Source organism: Rhagoletis pomonella, unplaced genomic scaffold (genome assembly GCF_013731165.1).
Source record: "Rhagoletis pomonella isolate Grant_MI unplaced genomic scaffold, Rhpom_1.0 Rhpom_scaffold_00008, whole genome shotgun sequence".
NCBI classification, from domain to species: domain Eukaryota; kingdom Metazoa; phylum Arthropoda; class Insecta; order Diptera; family Tephritidae; genus Rhagoletis; species Rhagoletis pomonella.
In genome coordinates this window covers 45,733,548-45,748,902 of record NW_023458562.1, presented here as the reverse complement: position 1 = coordinate 45,748,902, position 15,355 = coordinate 45,733,548, and the positions used below count along the sequence as shown (strand labels likewise).

Genomic DNA, 15,355 nt, shown 5'->3' with positions numbered 1-15,355 from the left:
ACACATCGAGCCCAGTGCCACTCGGCTTGGCGTCGCTTCCTGTATACACCAAGGCCAGTTTGTTTCAAAATCCGGTTAACACAAACCGCAGCTAGAAGCTCCTGTTAATAGAACAACTGCTTTTTCGATCACATATTATATGCATGAGTCGATAATGTTTTTTAACAAGACATTGAACAAAGCGGCAGTAAAAACATTCGGCCTATCGTCATCGTCGACGATCGGCAGCGCATCAGTAACATGGCTGACAATGGCCATATCGTCTCATTACTGACGATGACGATATTCAACATAGGGCGGATTGCCTATTTTACTGGCAGTTGTTGCATATTTTTAGGCTCACGTTTTATTCATTTACAGCAATATTGCCAGCAGATGACGAAACTCGCTGGAATGACGACTATCATTACTACATTCGCCTAAAAATATGCGACAATATATATTTGATATTAGAAAATACTCTATCAAAGCAGTGTACTACATTTTCAGAGCATTTTTTAACGTATAAAATATATTTTTTTATTGCATATTTTAAGGGGAAAAGATTATGACGGCAGTCATGCGGCTAGTTTTGTCACTTACTTTGGATAGGACTGAAAGAGATTTTTGGTGGTGGAAATTTACCGTAGGGACCCGTTGCCGAACTCTTTTTTAAATATGTAAATGCCGCTTTTCATTTTATTCCTAATGCCGAATTTCCACTAGGCCATGGTGGAATTATAAAAAGTGAAGTAATTAGAGTGAGAAGAAATATTTTGACACTGCCTTATTTGAAAATTTGCCTATTAAATTTGACTATAAAGCAGCCGAATGTCAGAAAATAAAGCGAGAAAGCTGTTTTAATACTTCACCTGTTTATTGCGCCATGCACTAAATCTTTAGACAGTCGGAAGTTTTTAATAAATCTGTAGGCAAATTTCTGAAAGGTTTTTTTTGTCAAAATATATTCGAAAGACTACACTTAAACTCTTTTTAAAGATTTTCTACTCCTCGCCAGTTTACTTAACTCTCATCCTCTGACGAATCGTTGAACCAGAACTCCGTTGTACTAATTTTTACCAAGTTTTTATAAACTCGCTTTCTTTTTTACTTCATTTTGATTTGCACAATTTTACATAAATGTGTATAAGTACAGCGGTGAAAAATATACAATTTTGAACAACCTAAACGAGCGAAATTCACAATAGCGCTATTATTCATCGAATAGGCATCATAATTACGGTGACCATATTTATGCGAGCCGAATACGACACAACAAGTTATTTTGCTAATTTTTTCCATAAAAGTTTACAGATCTTGACACCTTTCGTAAATGATCTTACCCCCCTATTATGAATTTTCATACGATAGACGATAAACGCTTGCACGCGTATCGTACGAAATCAGTTCTCGTATTATCGTTTTCATACGCCCGACAAATGTATTGTTGTGAATGGCTGTGGTTTTTGTTCACTTTTTTGTTGTGAGCCAGCACAAATCAGCTACGCTAATTATCGGATTTCATACGACAACATCGATTCGTAATAGCGAATAACAGAATCCAGGCGTCTATCGTACATCGTACGAATTCATAATAGGGGAGTTAGACGTATGTATTAGCGCTGAAACAGCATCCTTATAGTAACATCACAAATTTGTAGGAAATCTTTCTAGAGATTTTGAGTGCACAAAATTGTTTACAAAAGTTTCGTTAAATTTTAGCACGATAAGTGCAAGTTTTAAGTAGCTAGGACTTACCGTTAATTTTTGGCAATTTTTTTTGTTGACCGTGCTACGCATTTTTTTCATACAAAGTTAATATGTTCGACAATTTGTTGATAGGGAAGCAAATGAGCAGCACGTTGCACTGCACTTTATTATACTAAATTGTAATGAGCTACTAAACAGCACCCACATTTTTTTCTAAAGATTCTGATTAAAAAGTCTGAAATTTTGGTGAAAGTTTGCGGAATTAATTCTCATAGTTTTTGCACAAAGTCGGAAATTTAGATTTAAATGGTTTTTGTTAGGAAAAGAGCTTTACTAAAAAAATAATAATAAACATTAAATAAACAAAAGAAAAATAGCCGAGCCTTGCTAAAATGTAGAATCCTAATTTATATTTTGATCACTGTATGTGTTCCTCGATTCGAAGCACAGGCATTCAGATTAGAAAATAATCGGCCTTATCGTGAATTTCATGTGAGCAAATATTCCCCAAAATTATAAAGCAAAACAAAAACAACGTTTCATAATTTGTCTTTGTTTTGCATGTCAAATTATGGGAACGATTTATTCACATGGAATTGGCAATAAGGCTGAATAACTGTTTATGGATAAAGTTACGATCATATTCCAACATCATTTAAAACTGGTTCATAGTCATACAATTTTAATGAGCTTTGAAGGCGTCGAAATACCGAACCCCGAACCGAAAATTAATTAATTGCCAGTACAACTGGTCAAAAAAGTGGACTATCCCGTATAATACAGGACGGATGGTCACCGTAATTATAATACCAAATGAAAATTCGTTCGATTAGCACTTTCGAACATAGTCGAAGATCGAATGCAACTCATATTTTGTCATTACAATTTTTTCCATTTAATGCCTAGTGGAAATCTAGCATATTGTATTTAAAATATACAATATTCTTTAGCTGGAAAAAATGTTTATTTCACATTTTTAAAAAACCTAGTCATATATTTAAGTTCAAAGTCATAGTTGTTACCACGATTTATGCTTGAAGGAAAAAATATAGGTATGCATACATACATATGCACATATAGTGCTTATCATAACTATACGATTCCCACATATTGAACAACAACAAAGTTTCATTAAGCTTTCACGGTTTTATTCAGAATTTTAGGTGTTGAACATTTTCCTCCATTAAAAAAAAATCGAACATAAATCCTATAAATCCGTCAATACAAAAACTTGCTAAAAAACAAAGGTACTTTGTTGCCGCTTTACTCTTGCACTTAAATATATTATATTTATAAGAAATGCATTGGCTATAAAACTCCACACACAAATGAATTCTGAATAAAAAGAGTAAATTTTGACGGAAATTTGTGTTAATTTTTTACAAAGTTTGAAACTTGGATTTACATTTGGATATGTTGGACTTCAAAAAGGAGGAGGTTATCAATTCGTCGGAAAATTTTTATTTATTTTTTTATGTTACCGCATATCTTTAGATCACGTTAACCAATTTCTACAATTCCTAAAAGAAAGGTAGTACCTCGAAGGTGGTCCCATACTAATTTGGTTTAGATCCGGTCATTGGATCATGAAGAAATTAACGGAACTCTAATTTTTTTTGTGTATTATAACAACTTTCTACGAATTCTGAATAAAGTGTGAAATCTTTATGAAACTTTGTTTTCGTTTGTACTACATATCGTCGTTTAAAGCACAAAACCGCACATCAAAATAATGCAAAACCGCACACACACACAGCCAAGAACTTCGGTGAGCAAATCCAATTTTTGGCAAAAAATTTCAGTTACGCGGTCTTTTACTTTAAACGACGATATGTATATGGAATGTGTATGTAAGGCTGTATTAACTATGTATGTATGTATATATATTTTTATTAAAAAATTATTCAAATTAAATTAAATTTAAGAAGAGTGAAACCCCATCAATATCTTGGTGCGGTATAATTATCATAAGCGCTATATACATATGTATAATATCCACCAATAAAAAAATGTATACAAAAACATCTAAAACCCCATTGCAGTTCTATTCATCCTTTTTTTTTAAAAACGCAGTAAAATATGACCTTCGAAAACATCTTGTAAACTACGTTTAATTAAAATCAAGTGATTTAAATTTAGAATTTAATTTGTCTTCATTTTTTTACTATAAGTTTATGGTATTGTATATCGTATTAAGTCATTAATGTATTTGTTTGTTTATTATTATTAATTTATTTATGAGTCTTTATTTTGCATATCTTAATTAAATACAATCATTTAGTGTTTTTCGCTCATACAACTTACAATTATAAAAGCTAGCGTCCAAATATCAAACAAAGCATGGTTTTATAACACTCCTTAGTATACTAAAACACAAAATTCAATAGAAGTTCGCTCATATAATATAGTTAAACAGTAAATAGTTAAAGTAAATAAATAATTTCTGCACATAATATTTATATGTATGTACTTATGTATACACTTTTTAATTATGCTTCTAAGCATTTTATATGTTGTTATTGTTGTTTCTTTTTTCATTCTCCTTTGTAAGCAGTATAAAGAGTTTTGCTTTTTAAAAATAAGTCTAAGTACAAAAAGAAGCGCCGCTTTTCTTGTTGTTATTTCATTGCTGGCTCTTAGTCATTCTGAAATTGCAACCTCCATTGGGCGAACTGTTCCTGCCAGTGATTACTCGCATTGGTCTGTGAAAGAGGAGATACGAAAATATTAGAGTTTGCTATAGAACGAAAAGTGTTTTCTTTTTTTTCAAAATCACATCTAACAAATAAAAAAATTGGAATTTACATACATACTTATATTTTGTAGTAATACCCATCTAATGATTTTATATACAAATAATGTTTTATCTACAACAGGCGTCAAATGAGGGGGATAGGCGTTTATGCCATACATATACATATAATTAACTTATAAATATGTAGATAAAATATTTAAGACCAGGTATATTCGAAGTATTAAATTGCATAGAGAGCTAAGCTTCTAAGTTTAATACTTCAAAGCACGGCCCAAATGAATAGAAATATTACATTTATACGTATTTATTGAGTAATTCTTTTTCAAGTGGCGAGCAAAAATGGATGAAAAGGATTACTGCGACAATTACTGTTAGGTCTAAACATTTACAGGGTTTTATTTTTACAACTTTTTTTTTATTTTTTATTTTACAATCCTTTACCTTAACGATCCATTCATTGTTATACGACTGCGATTCATCAAAGTCTGCAAAATCGCATTTAAAGCGGAGTTGAAAAGAAGATAAATTAAGTATGTATACTGCGAAAACCATTTTACAACTGCTAAGCTTCTCTAAATATCTGATGTATTAGCAATTAAAGTTTTTTTTAAATTATTATCTAAATTATTTTTTTCAATTCAAGTAAATATTTACATATGAGCATTTTGTTTAAGAAATTTGTTTCTATATACATACATTCATGAGACAAATCTACAACGAGATCATCTATGTACGATACGGTGGTCCTTAAACGTAGGAAGCAAATTTTTACATCAGATTGCCTAAGCCTCAACACCTACGTCGATACTATTATAGTCCAAGATATTTTGCTCGCGATTGGTGACGGTTAAGGCGTGTCGCACAGGGGGCGGGCAAATCACAGATTCCTCTATGGAGCCTCAAAAAATTAAAATTAGCTTTTTTTCATATAATACCCAAAATCGATACTACCGTAGTCGAAGATATCACATACAAATTTTGGTCCTGATTGAAGGTCAAAGTTCAGCTTACCCTATGAAGACGTCTTAACCGACTCCAATCGGAAACAAAATTTATATATATCCTCGACTTTAGTAGTATCGATGTTGGGTATTAGATAAAAAAAAAATATCTATTTTTAAGTTTTTGAGTCTCTATAGAGGAATCTGCACTTTGCCTCCTGTGCGACACGCCTTAACCGTCTGCAATCAGGAACAAAATTTATGTGATATCTTTGACCGTGGTACCTATTACCAATTGAGAGGGTGAGGCTGAAAGAAACCGTTCATTTGGTTTTTAAGGACCACCCTAATGTACATATGTAAAATATAAATGATATGGCAAGTTATGAAAGTTTATACGAAAGTTCACAAGGAAGTGGAGGCTTAATCGCAGACATGGTGAGCGAAAGGATCTTGTTTCACTTTTAAGACCCAGCAAAAAAATGTTGCAATTTACATATGTATATTCAGCTTCAGTAAAACCATTCATTTCATAGAAAGTCATATGGAATTTAGATGAATATGTATACAAGTAGAGCATCCATGAAGAAAGAAATCGGCTGATCCGTATAAAATTATACGAATATGAAGTAGGCCTTGCCACTCCCAGGTATACAAATTGTGGGTGAAAATAAGAAATAAATATTAAATTGAAAATAAAAATTTAAATTGAAAATAAGACTTTAGACTTTTTTTAATTAATTTGCTGTTTATTTCAAACTAAAGAAATTGTTATACTTATATTACGTATTCATTTAATATAGTGGTCGAGAAAATATAGCCGCACCATACTAACTATATTGACAAGTTTTGATAGTTTTTTTTTGTTATTTAATCTTAGTCCTTTTTTTATAAAAAATATATGCATTCTTTAACAAAAAAAAAAATATATAAATCCATGTTTCAAACTTTTAACGAAAATAAAAAATAAACAAAGTTTCATCAAAAATTCACCCTTTTTATTCAGAATTCGAAAAAAAAATTATTCGGGATTTTTATAAAATGTTTGGATATACAGTTGTATAGCCCATTCAATTCCAAAGTTTGAAATGGCTAAAAATTACTGTAGATTTTTTTGAAATTTAATTTGTCCCATTTTTTCGCATGTAACGAATAAATAAAATCAATTTTTAAATGGAAGAAAACCGTAAAATCTTCGACAGGAAAAATTTAATGAGCTAAAAACTGCATACTCAGAAACCTTCTAAGATATCTAATTAAAAATGCCGAAATTTTTAAAAAGTGTGCTGATTTTTTTTTTTAATTGCACAATGTTTGAGACTTGGATTAACACGGTTTTTGTTAAAGAATGAACTGTCATTTTATAAAAAATTAACTAAAAATCAAAATAAATAAATTGTGAAAACATGTCAATATGTGGTGCGGCTATAATTTTTTCGACCACTGTATATGTATGTATACTAGTTTGAAATACTATTTTATTGGTACGAAATTATGGTGTGTTTCCACGTGCCCCAAAGTGCATAATTAGTTCATTATTCTCGCTTTCATCTTAATTTACGGTTCTTGATTTCGTCATAGAAAAAACTAAACAAGAAGAATTGATGACTGATGAAGCAAACAAAAAAAAATATTTCAAAACAAATAAATTGAATAATGAAAAGGCTTTTAAAGAAAGCAGTTTAGTTTGTATTTTGAACCTGCCACAGGATCAGTAGAGGATCAAACAAAACAGTAAGGAAAATCGTGGCAGAAATAGTGATTGAAATTGTTATCAAACGTATAAACCGTTATAATTTTATATTGAAATTTGGGTATAGTGGAAACACAATGTTATATAAATTGAACGGAGGTATTTTTTATGATGCCAATTCATATAACCAAATGATATTCAGTCTCATTGCGAGTGTCGTGTCAAATACAAGTGAAGTCATGGCTTTGCTTAAAATTTCGACTCGACCAAGAAAATTTGGCAGCACTGAAGTTTTCGTCGCATTTCGTAGTTTGTTTATTTCAGCATGACTGCTTATTTATGAAATGATAAAGTTAAAAAATTAACCATGTATATATGTATATACCCTGCGGGTCATAATTATATGCGCACCGCAAATTGACAAGTTTCAACAATTTATTTTTTTGTTACTTTATTTTACTTATTTCTTTATAAAAATATGCTGCGTTGCTCATAAAACCCTATCGATGATACTATGTGAAAGCCTTCATAAACCAACTGATTTTACTTTATCAAATAAAATCGCAGAAATATGGACGATATTGACCAATGGTGAAAACGCTTTGGAGTCTTTGGAGCTGTAAAAAGAACAGTTTTCCAAGATAGATCCTTCGAATCATAGGTGGATAATGAAAGCAAGACCGCTCACGAACGCAATGGTAGGGCCTGTCAACACTTAATACCAGTTAATTTTTCAAGGAAGAGAGGAAATTGGCGAAGTTTCTTTCGACAAGAAAATGTCAATTTCCTTAGTAAAACTTTTTTTTACTAGTGACTCTTTCATGTACAACATTTTTTTTTTTTGGAATTGTCGCTAACTTTTCGTTGTTTTCTCAATGATCTCACCCAGAACCATTTATTTGGTTTACTATTTTCTTCTTACCTTTAGAAATGAACTCAAAAGTTATTTCAGTATAAGGAGCAGACTGACAAGATTTTTTTTTTCAACTCGCTCACTAGCGAAATACAAAAATTTGACAATCAAACACTACGCACAGCTGATGAAACCACACCACCTTATATGAATTCGCCTTGACTATGATATTTAAAAACCTAGAATATTTTTGAAGCTTTAGATACCAAAATCCACAATAAAATACACGTAAATGTTGTTTTGCTCTAATGCTACAAATTTTTGATATGCCTTGTGTTGAACCCATGATACCAAAAAGAAGGTAGTTTCATTTAATGGCATTCGTTGTTGTTGTTAACCATTTGACTTTTAATAAAATTATGACATTTCATTAAATTCATGCTACCTGATCACGAGCAGTAATTTTTTTTTTTTTTTTTAAGCAGAAGATTTCATCAGTCCACTCAAAGATGTCGAATATGATGCACCTGAAAATTAATGCATAATCTCAAAAAGGGGGTTGACGAAACTAGGTTTCAGAACGGATGAAGAAAGTGATCAAAATTATACTTATGCTAATTGCTTATCGGAGGGCGGCCTGCGCAAGCCGAATTCAAGTTTTTTGCATACATTGGAAATTTTAAATTCGAAATTTGTTGAAGTTAATGGTGATACGCTAACCACAAAGCCTAAATTTTTGCAAAAACGAATTTCATGTGAACAAATTTTCCCAAAATTATAAAGTAAAACAAAAATAATTGTTCCCAATTTATTTTTGTTTTGCATGTTAAGTTATGAGAACAATTTATTCACATGGAATTGGCGATTATAAAGGGTTTATTTGAAAAGAGAATTCTTTAGAATTAGATTTTTAAATTGCAAGATTGCATACAAAATAAGAAAATGAAAAAATAACAACATAATGCTCTCGTGTTTTTTATTATAAAATAAAAAGAACAATTTCAATGAAGTCTCCTTTAACATTACATATTTCATGTATTTTTAATAAAAAAGGTGCGAACCACCTAAGTAAAAAAATGATAATGATTTTTGATTTGATATATTATTTAATTGGTATAAATGTGGAAAAGAAAATACTCCGATTTATTGTTTTAATATTATAAAAGTGGTATGGCCGTTGAGAATGCTCACAATTTATGAAACTTCAAAAAATTTTATTATTCGAGAAAAGTTGTTTATTGAAACTACCTTCTTTTTGTATCATGTGTTGAACCTATAGAAAACAACAAAAAAGAAAAATGATTTTAGACCCCGTTTGGAATTCGATAAACAAATGACATCTACGAAGTTTTTGCACACCCTGTAAACCAGCGCTCCCAAAATCTTTAGGAGTATCGGCAATGTGTTTCGATTTCATGACGAATCTTCGCAGAAAATCAATGAACTAATTGCCACGAACTCTCTGTACAGTTTCTTTCAGAAAATTCTGAAAAAAACCTTTAACGTCGCAGCATTAATTTCATTTCTTTACCGAATTTCTTTTGAAATTTCGTAAAAAAAAATCCAAGTGTGCAAGTAAATTTCATTTTAGAAAATCCGGCAAAAATCGAAAAAAATAATATTAACGAATTCTTTATGATTTCTCTAATATTCAGCTAACTCTGAAAGCATGGATTACAGTGCAGCTAAATACGAAGTTCCACTAGCAGAGTAAACTTTTTTGATAAGTTCACAAAATAAATTGTTATGTATATGTACGCAGTTACTTATAGCTCATTATAATCTATCTACGTAGTATATTATTATTCTACAGTCCATTACGGAACAATGCTCCCAATACCCATAAGTAACTTACTAACAAATTTTTAATTCTCTAATTAATTTGCTAGTACGCATGTATGTATTTCTTTTCAAGCTAACTACACGTTTACCTTTAGTAAACAATTCGGCTTAGCTGTTGCTAGAGTACACGTATAGTTTACAAGCTCATACTGTATTTCATGACCAAAGCATGCATAATTAGCTGCATTTCATCGATTGTCTCGCCAATTTCGTGCAATGCCGGAAAGCCGGCATTTTCATCATCAATCAAAAAGTTGGGATAATGTTTATAGCACATGATGCTGCGTTGATTGTGTGTACGTCGTTCGCAATCGTCCAGCCATTTATACTCTTCATCGGTTTGAAAGACATTTTCAAATAAACGTCTCTCTTCTTCATCAACATCATAATTATTGTCGTCGTTTTCATAGTTATAGTGAATAGTGGCACCGCTCGCTTCTGCCGAATCGGATATGTCTCCATCGATTGATGATTCACCGCCAACAACGTGACGCATGTCTTGTGTTTTTTTTTTTTTGTTCAAGTAATGTTGGTTTAAAAAATTGGCAGAAATCGCCACAAATTGGCAAGCGAGGCCGTTATGGCGGTAGTTATAGATTTATTTATTTATTGTAGTTTGTATGTAATAGTGGACATAGTACGTTGGCGGTTACAAAACATACATAGGTAAAGAATGGGAGAAGTTAAGAGTCGTTATTGGAAAGTCTACAATTGCAACGCTTTTTACGTCGTCTATTAGGAAAGTAGTCTAAAATAAATTGGAGAGCATAAGAAAAGAACGTATGTATGTAGTACGTATTTTCTGCCTCCAAATCGATTATGTAAGTAGTTGTGTACAAACATATGTACATACAGTATTGGCCATATCTATAGCACCCCCATTTCAAAGTTACATTGTTCGCCACTTATGTTTAATTATTAATTTTTAAGAATTTTCAATTACAATACAGTTCATTCTCTAAAGGCGCTGGCCTAATGCAGGCTTGCTTTACACGCCTGGCTTACTTTAGTTTGCTTTGATTAACTTTGAAAACTTGTTAGGCCATATGGCGGCTTGGACCGCTGTCAAAGTAAACAGCTGTGTGGTTTAAAAGTCAAGGTCTGTTCCCTAAACATTAAGAACTATTTCCCAGAAAACTTCAGAAAATTAATACGAAAATTTATGTTATATCTACAGTTCAATCTTTTCAGAGTGAACTTTAAATTAATGCGAATTAATACTTGTATGGTAATAATGATACATACATATGTACATTTACTAAAAAAAACTATGGGCCTGTTCGAGGCACGCAATAAAAGCGGCATTACTGCCGTACTGATGAAAATTTGCAACCCTGTTGCAACTGCCGAGCTGATAATACGTTGCAATAAATCCACACAGAACGTGATACTTTAATAATTCGCGCAACACTGCGGTTGTGATTGCAGCTCGTACAAGCCCTATAACTCAAATACAGCGACTTACTTGAAGAAAAGGGCTACAAAAAGCTTTTTCATCTCGTGTTAAATTTGCAAATGTTATATATAAATATGGAAAAAACGAACAATTTTATTTAATTTAGAAATTCTGGTATTTCTGCGTTTTTTTTTAAATTAAGTAAGCAAATTTTTGTTTGAATTTATTTAACAAAACGCTTTCAAATAAAACATTTGCCTATTTGAAACTTTGAGGCGCTTAAAGCGAGTGAAGAAAAGCTGCCATTTGGCCAGCCATCATGCGTTTTAATATATTCCATATAATTTTCGAAATTTCTCAAGGCGAAGCAAGCAAAGCAAGTCTGCATTGGGCCAGTACCTTAAAAATACCCATATAAACGCAAGTTTTAAACTTTGTAAAAGACTACAAAAAAAAATCAACAAATTTCAAATATTTTTCTCAAAAGTGTTTGAATTTTTTTGAGTACGCAATTTTATAGCCCATTCAATTTTAGACTGACAATGTTCAAGTTAGCCACTTGAATCTTGCACACTGTTAGACTAAAATTGAAGGGGCTATAAAAATGTGTACTCAAAAAAATTCTAACACTTCTGAGAAAAAAGTTTGAAATTTTGGTGAAATTGTTTTGCATTTTTTTTTTTTTGTTTTTCTGCAAAGTTTTAAACTTTGGTTTATATGGGGTTTGTTAGAGAATGAACTGTATTTTAATTGACATTTTTTAAAGTAAATGAACACGAGTGGCAAACAATATCACTTTGAAATGAAGGTGCTATTGCGTTGGCCAATACTGTTTGTATTATGCATCTGCACAAGTGCACTTGATTCTACGATAAAATTAATACTTCCCGCTTAATTTGGGACTTATCGGGATTTATTGCAAATTTTCAGTTTCAACGCAACATTTAAAAATTAAATTTGTATTTTATGAATGCTTAATAAATAAAAGCACACAATTTGCAACTGGCTTCGGTTCAAACGCACAAATGGTTACGGATTGAATTTTCATTCATTTTACTTGTTCATTGTCTTCTCCCACAATAGAGATTTGAAGCAACAATGCTTGTTGATATACACTATCAAAACTGAGTGGATGGCGATTTTTTTACATTAAATTGTTTATGTTATAACCATAACCGTATTAGTAAATGTTTCAAAACTGAGTGAATGGTAATTTTTTTAAATAATCACAATGTTTTTCAAATTAAAATTTGTTTGATAACTTTGTATAAAAATATTCTGTATGCTGCAATCATAACCATATTAGTCAAAGTTTCAAACTTATGCCGAATTTGCACTAGGCATTCAAATGACACGATTATTTTATTTTTTAATGCCCAATGGAAATCCAGCATTAGTACAAAATTTAGGAAAATTCTAAAAATATTTATTAAAAATTCAATATTTTTAATCTGAATTTTTAGAAAATTTTTTGGATATAACTGTATAGCTCGTGAAATTAGGAAAATAAATGCCTGTTTGAGGCCGCTAAAAAGTCGCGTATATTTTTAATAATTTTCTTTAACGGCATTGTAAACTTTTTCTTTAAAAGCAAAAATTTGTTGTGCAAGGAAATGCGGAAGACCGTTCGCAAAAAAAACCTCAGAAAGTCAAAGCCATTTATATAAATTGCACTTGTTATATGGAAAAATCCGCAAAAGACAGGCGGAAAAAAGTTATTAAAAATCAACGCTACTTCTTAGCTGTTTGAAACATACATGCATAACATATGCATACTAAAATTTCATGTGCTTTAAAACTGCATACCCAAAAACTTTCTAATAATCAGATTAAAAACTTCGAAATTTTTACATTTTTTTTTTAATTTTGTTTAGTTTGAAATTTTGATTTATAAGGTTTGTTAAATAGCATTAACTATATTTAAAAAGAAAATGTTTAGAAACATCTTGACTTGCAAAATATTGTGAACATTTAAAAAAATTACCATTCACTCACTTTTAAGCGCCAGTGTACATACATACATATTCATGATGTAGAAAGCAAAGGTTGAGAAATGTCTTCGCCGCCAAGAATACGCAATCTTGTATTCTATAAATTATACATACATACATAGATACATACATATCTACATTTTAGGTAGTTATTTGACTTATTGGTTTCTCTTTGTGTTTTTGTATTGAATTATTAGTTGCGAAAAAAAGCATTGCAATGTTATATTAAATAAAGAAAATTACTTGGAACCAGTTTTATGTGCACTTGTGCAGCTCTCTATGTATATACATATTGAATATATCGAGCCCTAACTGCCAAGCTAACGGTAGCGAAATTTTCATTTATTTTTATTTTTTTTATTTTTTTTTTTGTTTTTGATACAGAAATATTCCTAGAGCATCTAGATGCATTTCAGAATCAAAAAGAAAATTTTGAAAAACATGTCGCTACGTTATTTTGGCGGTTAGGTCTCGATATATTGGATACTGCTTGGCGCACAGTGGGAGATTTGAATTTATACTAACATTGGGCCTTGCAAAACAACAATTGGTACATATAAGTCGGAATTTTAATGCTCTTACCCCCTAGGATTGTTCTATACCGGAAAAAACTTAACGTCCCGACTTTTAAAAAATATTTAGCGGGACCATTTTCTCAAAATCGGTACTGTCCCGCCAAAATCGGCACGAATGGTCACCGTAGTTATGTAGTATAAAGTCGGATTTTAAAGAAAATAAATCTACATGTTCAACCTCGATTCACGTGTATGTAATTCAAGAACTTTTATTTTTGAATAGTAAAACATATTTGTTTTTTTTTTTTCTTTTGTGGCCGAAATTCTCTCACTGTGCGCCGAAATAAGTGTGGATGGCGCACGTTTAAGCGTTTTTTTTTTTTTTTTAATTAAAATTGTTATAATTTTATGTATAGAGCAACGGCGATAACAGTAGGCGTTTTGGTTTTAGCAAAGGATCAATTGAGAGGTGGGCATTAGCCAACTTACCAAGCGGCATTATAAAGCGAGGTTGCAAGGGAGACGCTGCTGGTCCTGAAAAAGTGTGCAACGATTTAACACGAAAGCATAAAAATAGTATATTTTTTTTGGGAAGTTGAAAATGTTTTAGCATGAGAAAAGCACTTTTTAACTATTTATCGTCTTTATCAATGCGAAAGATCCCATATGAAAATTTTTCGGAGATACATTTTGCCTTTTGTCTTAACGGTGACGATATGAAAATATGCGCATAAACATGTACATTTGTATGTATTTAGCATTACTATATGCATTGCATGAAAACGTGTCACATTTTTATACATCTCCAACAAGTGATAGAATATTATGCCATACGCCGATAAGATAATAAATTACCAGCAGAATGAAAAAAGCACTGATTAGACAAAAGATGAAAAAGCAACAAGAAGAGCGGCAACATTTAAATGATGTGACTTAATTACAGTTACTTGCCTAGAGTTGCGCGCTCTGAGTGATACTGCTAATCGAGAAATGAATGGGTTTGGGGGTATTTGTGACATTTACCTGCATTCAAATCGTTTACTAGATTCGAAAGTGCGGATGTTATATTATCAGCAGCATCATTTATCTCAGCCATTGGATTAGGCATGAAGGCTACCACGAGGCGCCGTTGATTGGGCGGGTTGGATGATGGTCGGTCATAAAATACATACATACATATGAACACAAACACAGAAATACATAGATATGTATGTACGTAGATAAGAAATAATAAAACACAAATAACAATATCATCATCTACTACACACTGTGCGCAATTAAATTCTATAGTAAACATTTGCGAGGCAAGACTGTTATTTTGCACATTCAAAGCGTTGCACTACTATCTACTATATACTCGTACATAGTATTGCGAAACAAACAATTTGCTCTGTAGAGATGGGCAAATAATTAGATGTTTGATTTACATGTTTTTATTGATCAACAGATTGGCTACAACATCACACCTATTTGCTAACAAAAATATGACAACATTGCCTTTGTAAAAAGTGCAAAATACTATATCAGTATACATATGTTTTTAATTTTGCGACCCCTGCCAAAGATTTGTTTATGTAAAAATTGTCTAGTAACTTGCCAGCAACTCTCCAGTAACTTGATTTCTGAGAATTCGCTGTCATAGGAAATATATCCAAAAATTTCGTACTCAAAACCAGTAAC

The 15,355-nt window shown here is 31.5% G+C and overlaps 1 protein-coding gene across 1 annotated transcript; it reads right to left on the bottom strand.

Moving 5' to 3' along the window:
- Positions 1 to 3,542: 3,542 nt before the first annotated feature.
- LOC118744963 lies at positions 3,543 to 10,674 on the bottom strand. Its single transcript, XM_036478436.1, has 2 exons — positions 9,863 to 10,674; positions 3,543 to 4,929 (listed from the first exon to the last, which is right to left on the bottom strand). Exon 1 carries the CDS (start codon positions 10,267 to 10,269, stop codon positions 9,910 to 9,912), a length of 360 nt encoding a protein of 119 aa, XP_036334329.1. The 5' UTR covers positions 10,270 to 10,674; the 3' UTR covers positions 3,543 to 4,929; positions 9,863 to 9,909.
- Between the last annotated feature and the right edge of the window lie 4,681 nt (positions 10,675 to 15,355).

Excerpts from the sequence above, each read along its gene's own strand:
- LOC118744963 (XM_036478436.1), bottom strand. The coding sequence starts at position 10,269 with ATGCGTCACGTTGTTGGCGGTGAATCATCAATCGATGGAGACATATCC.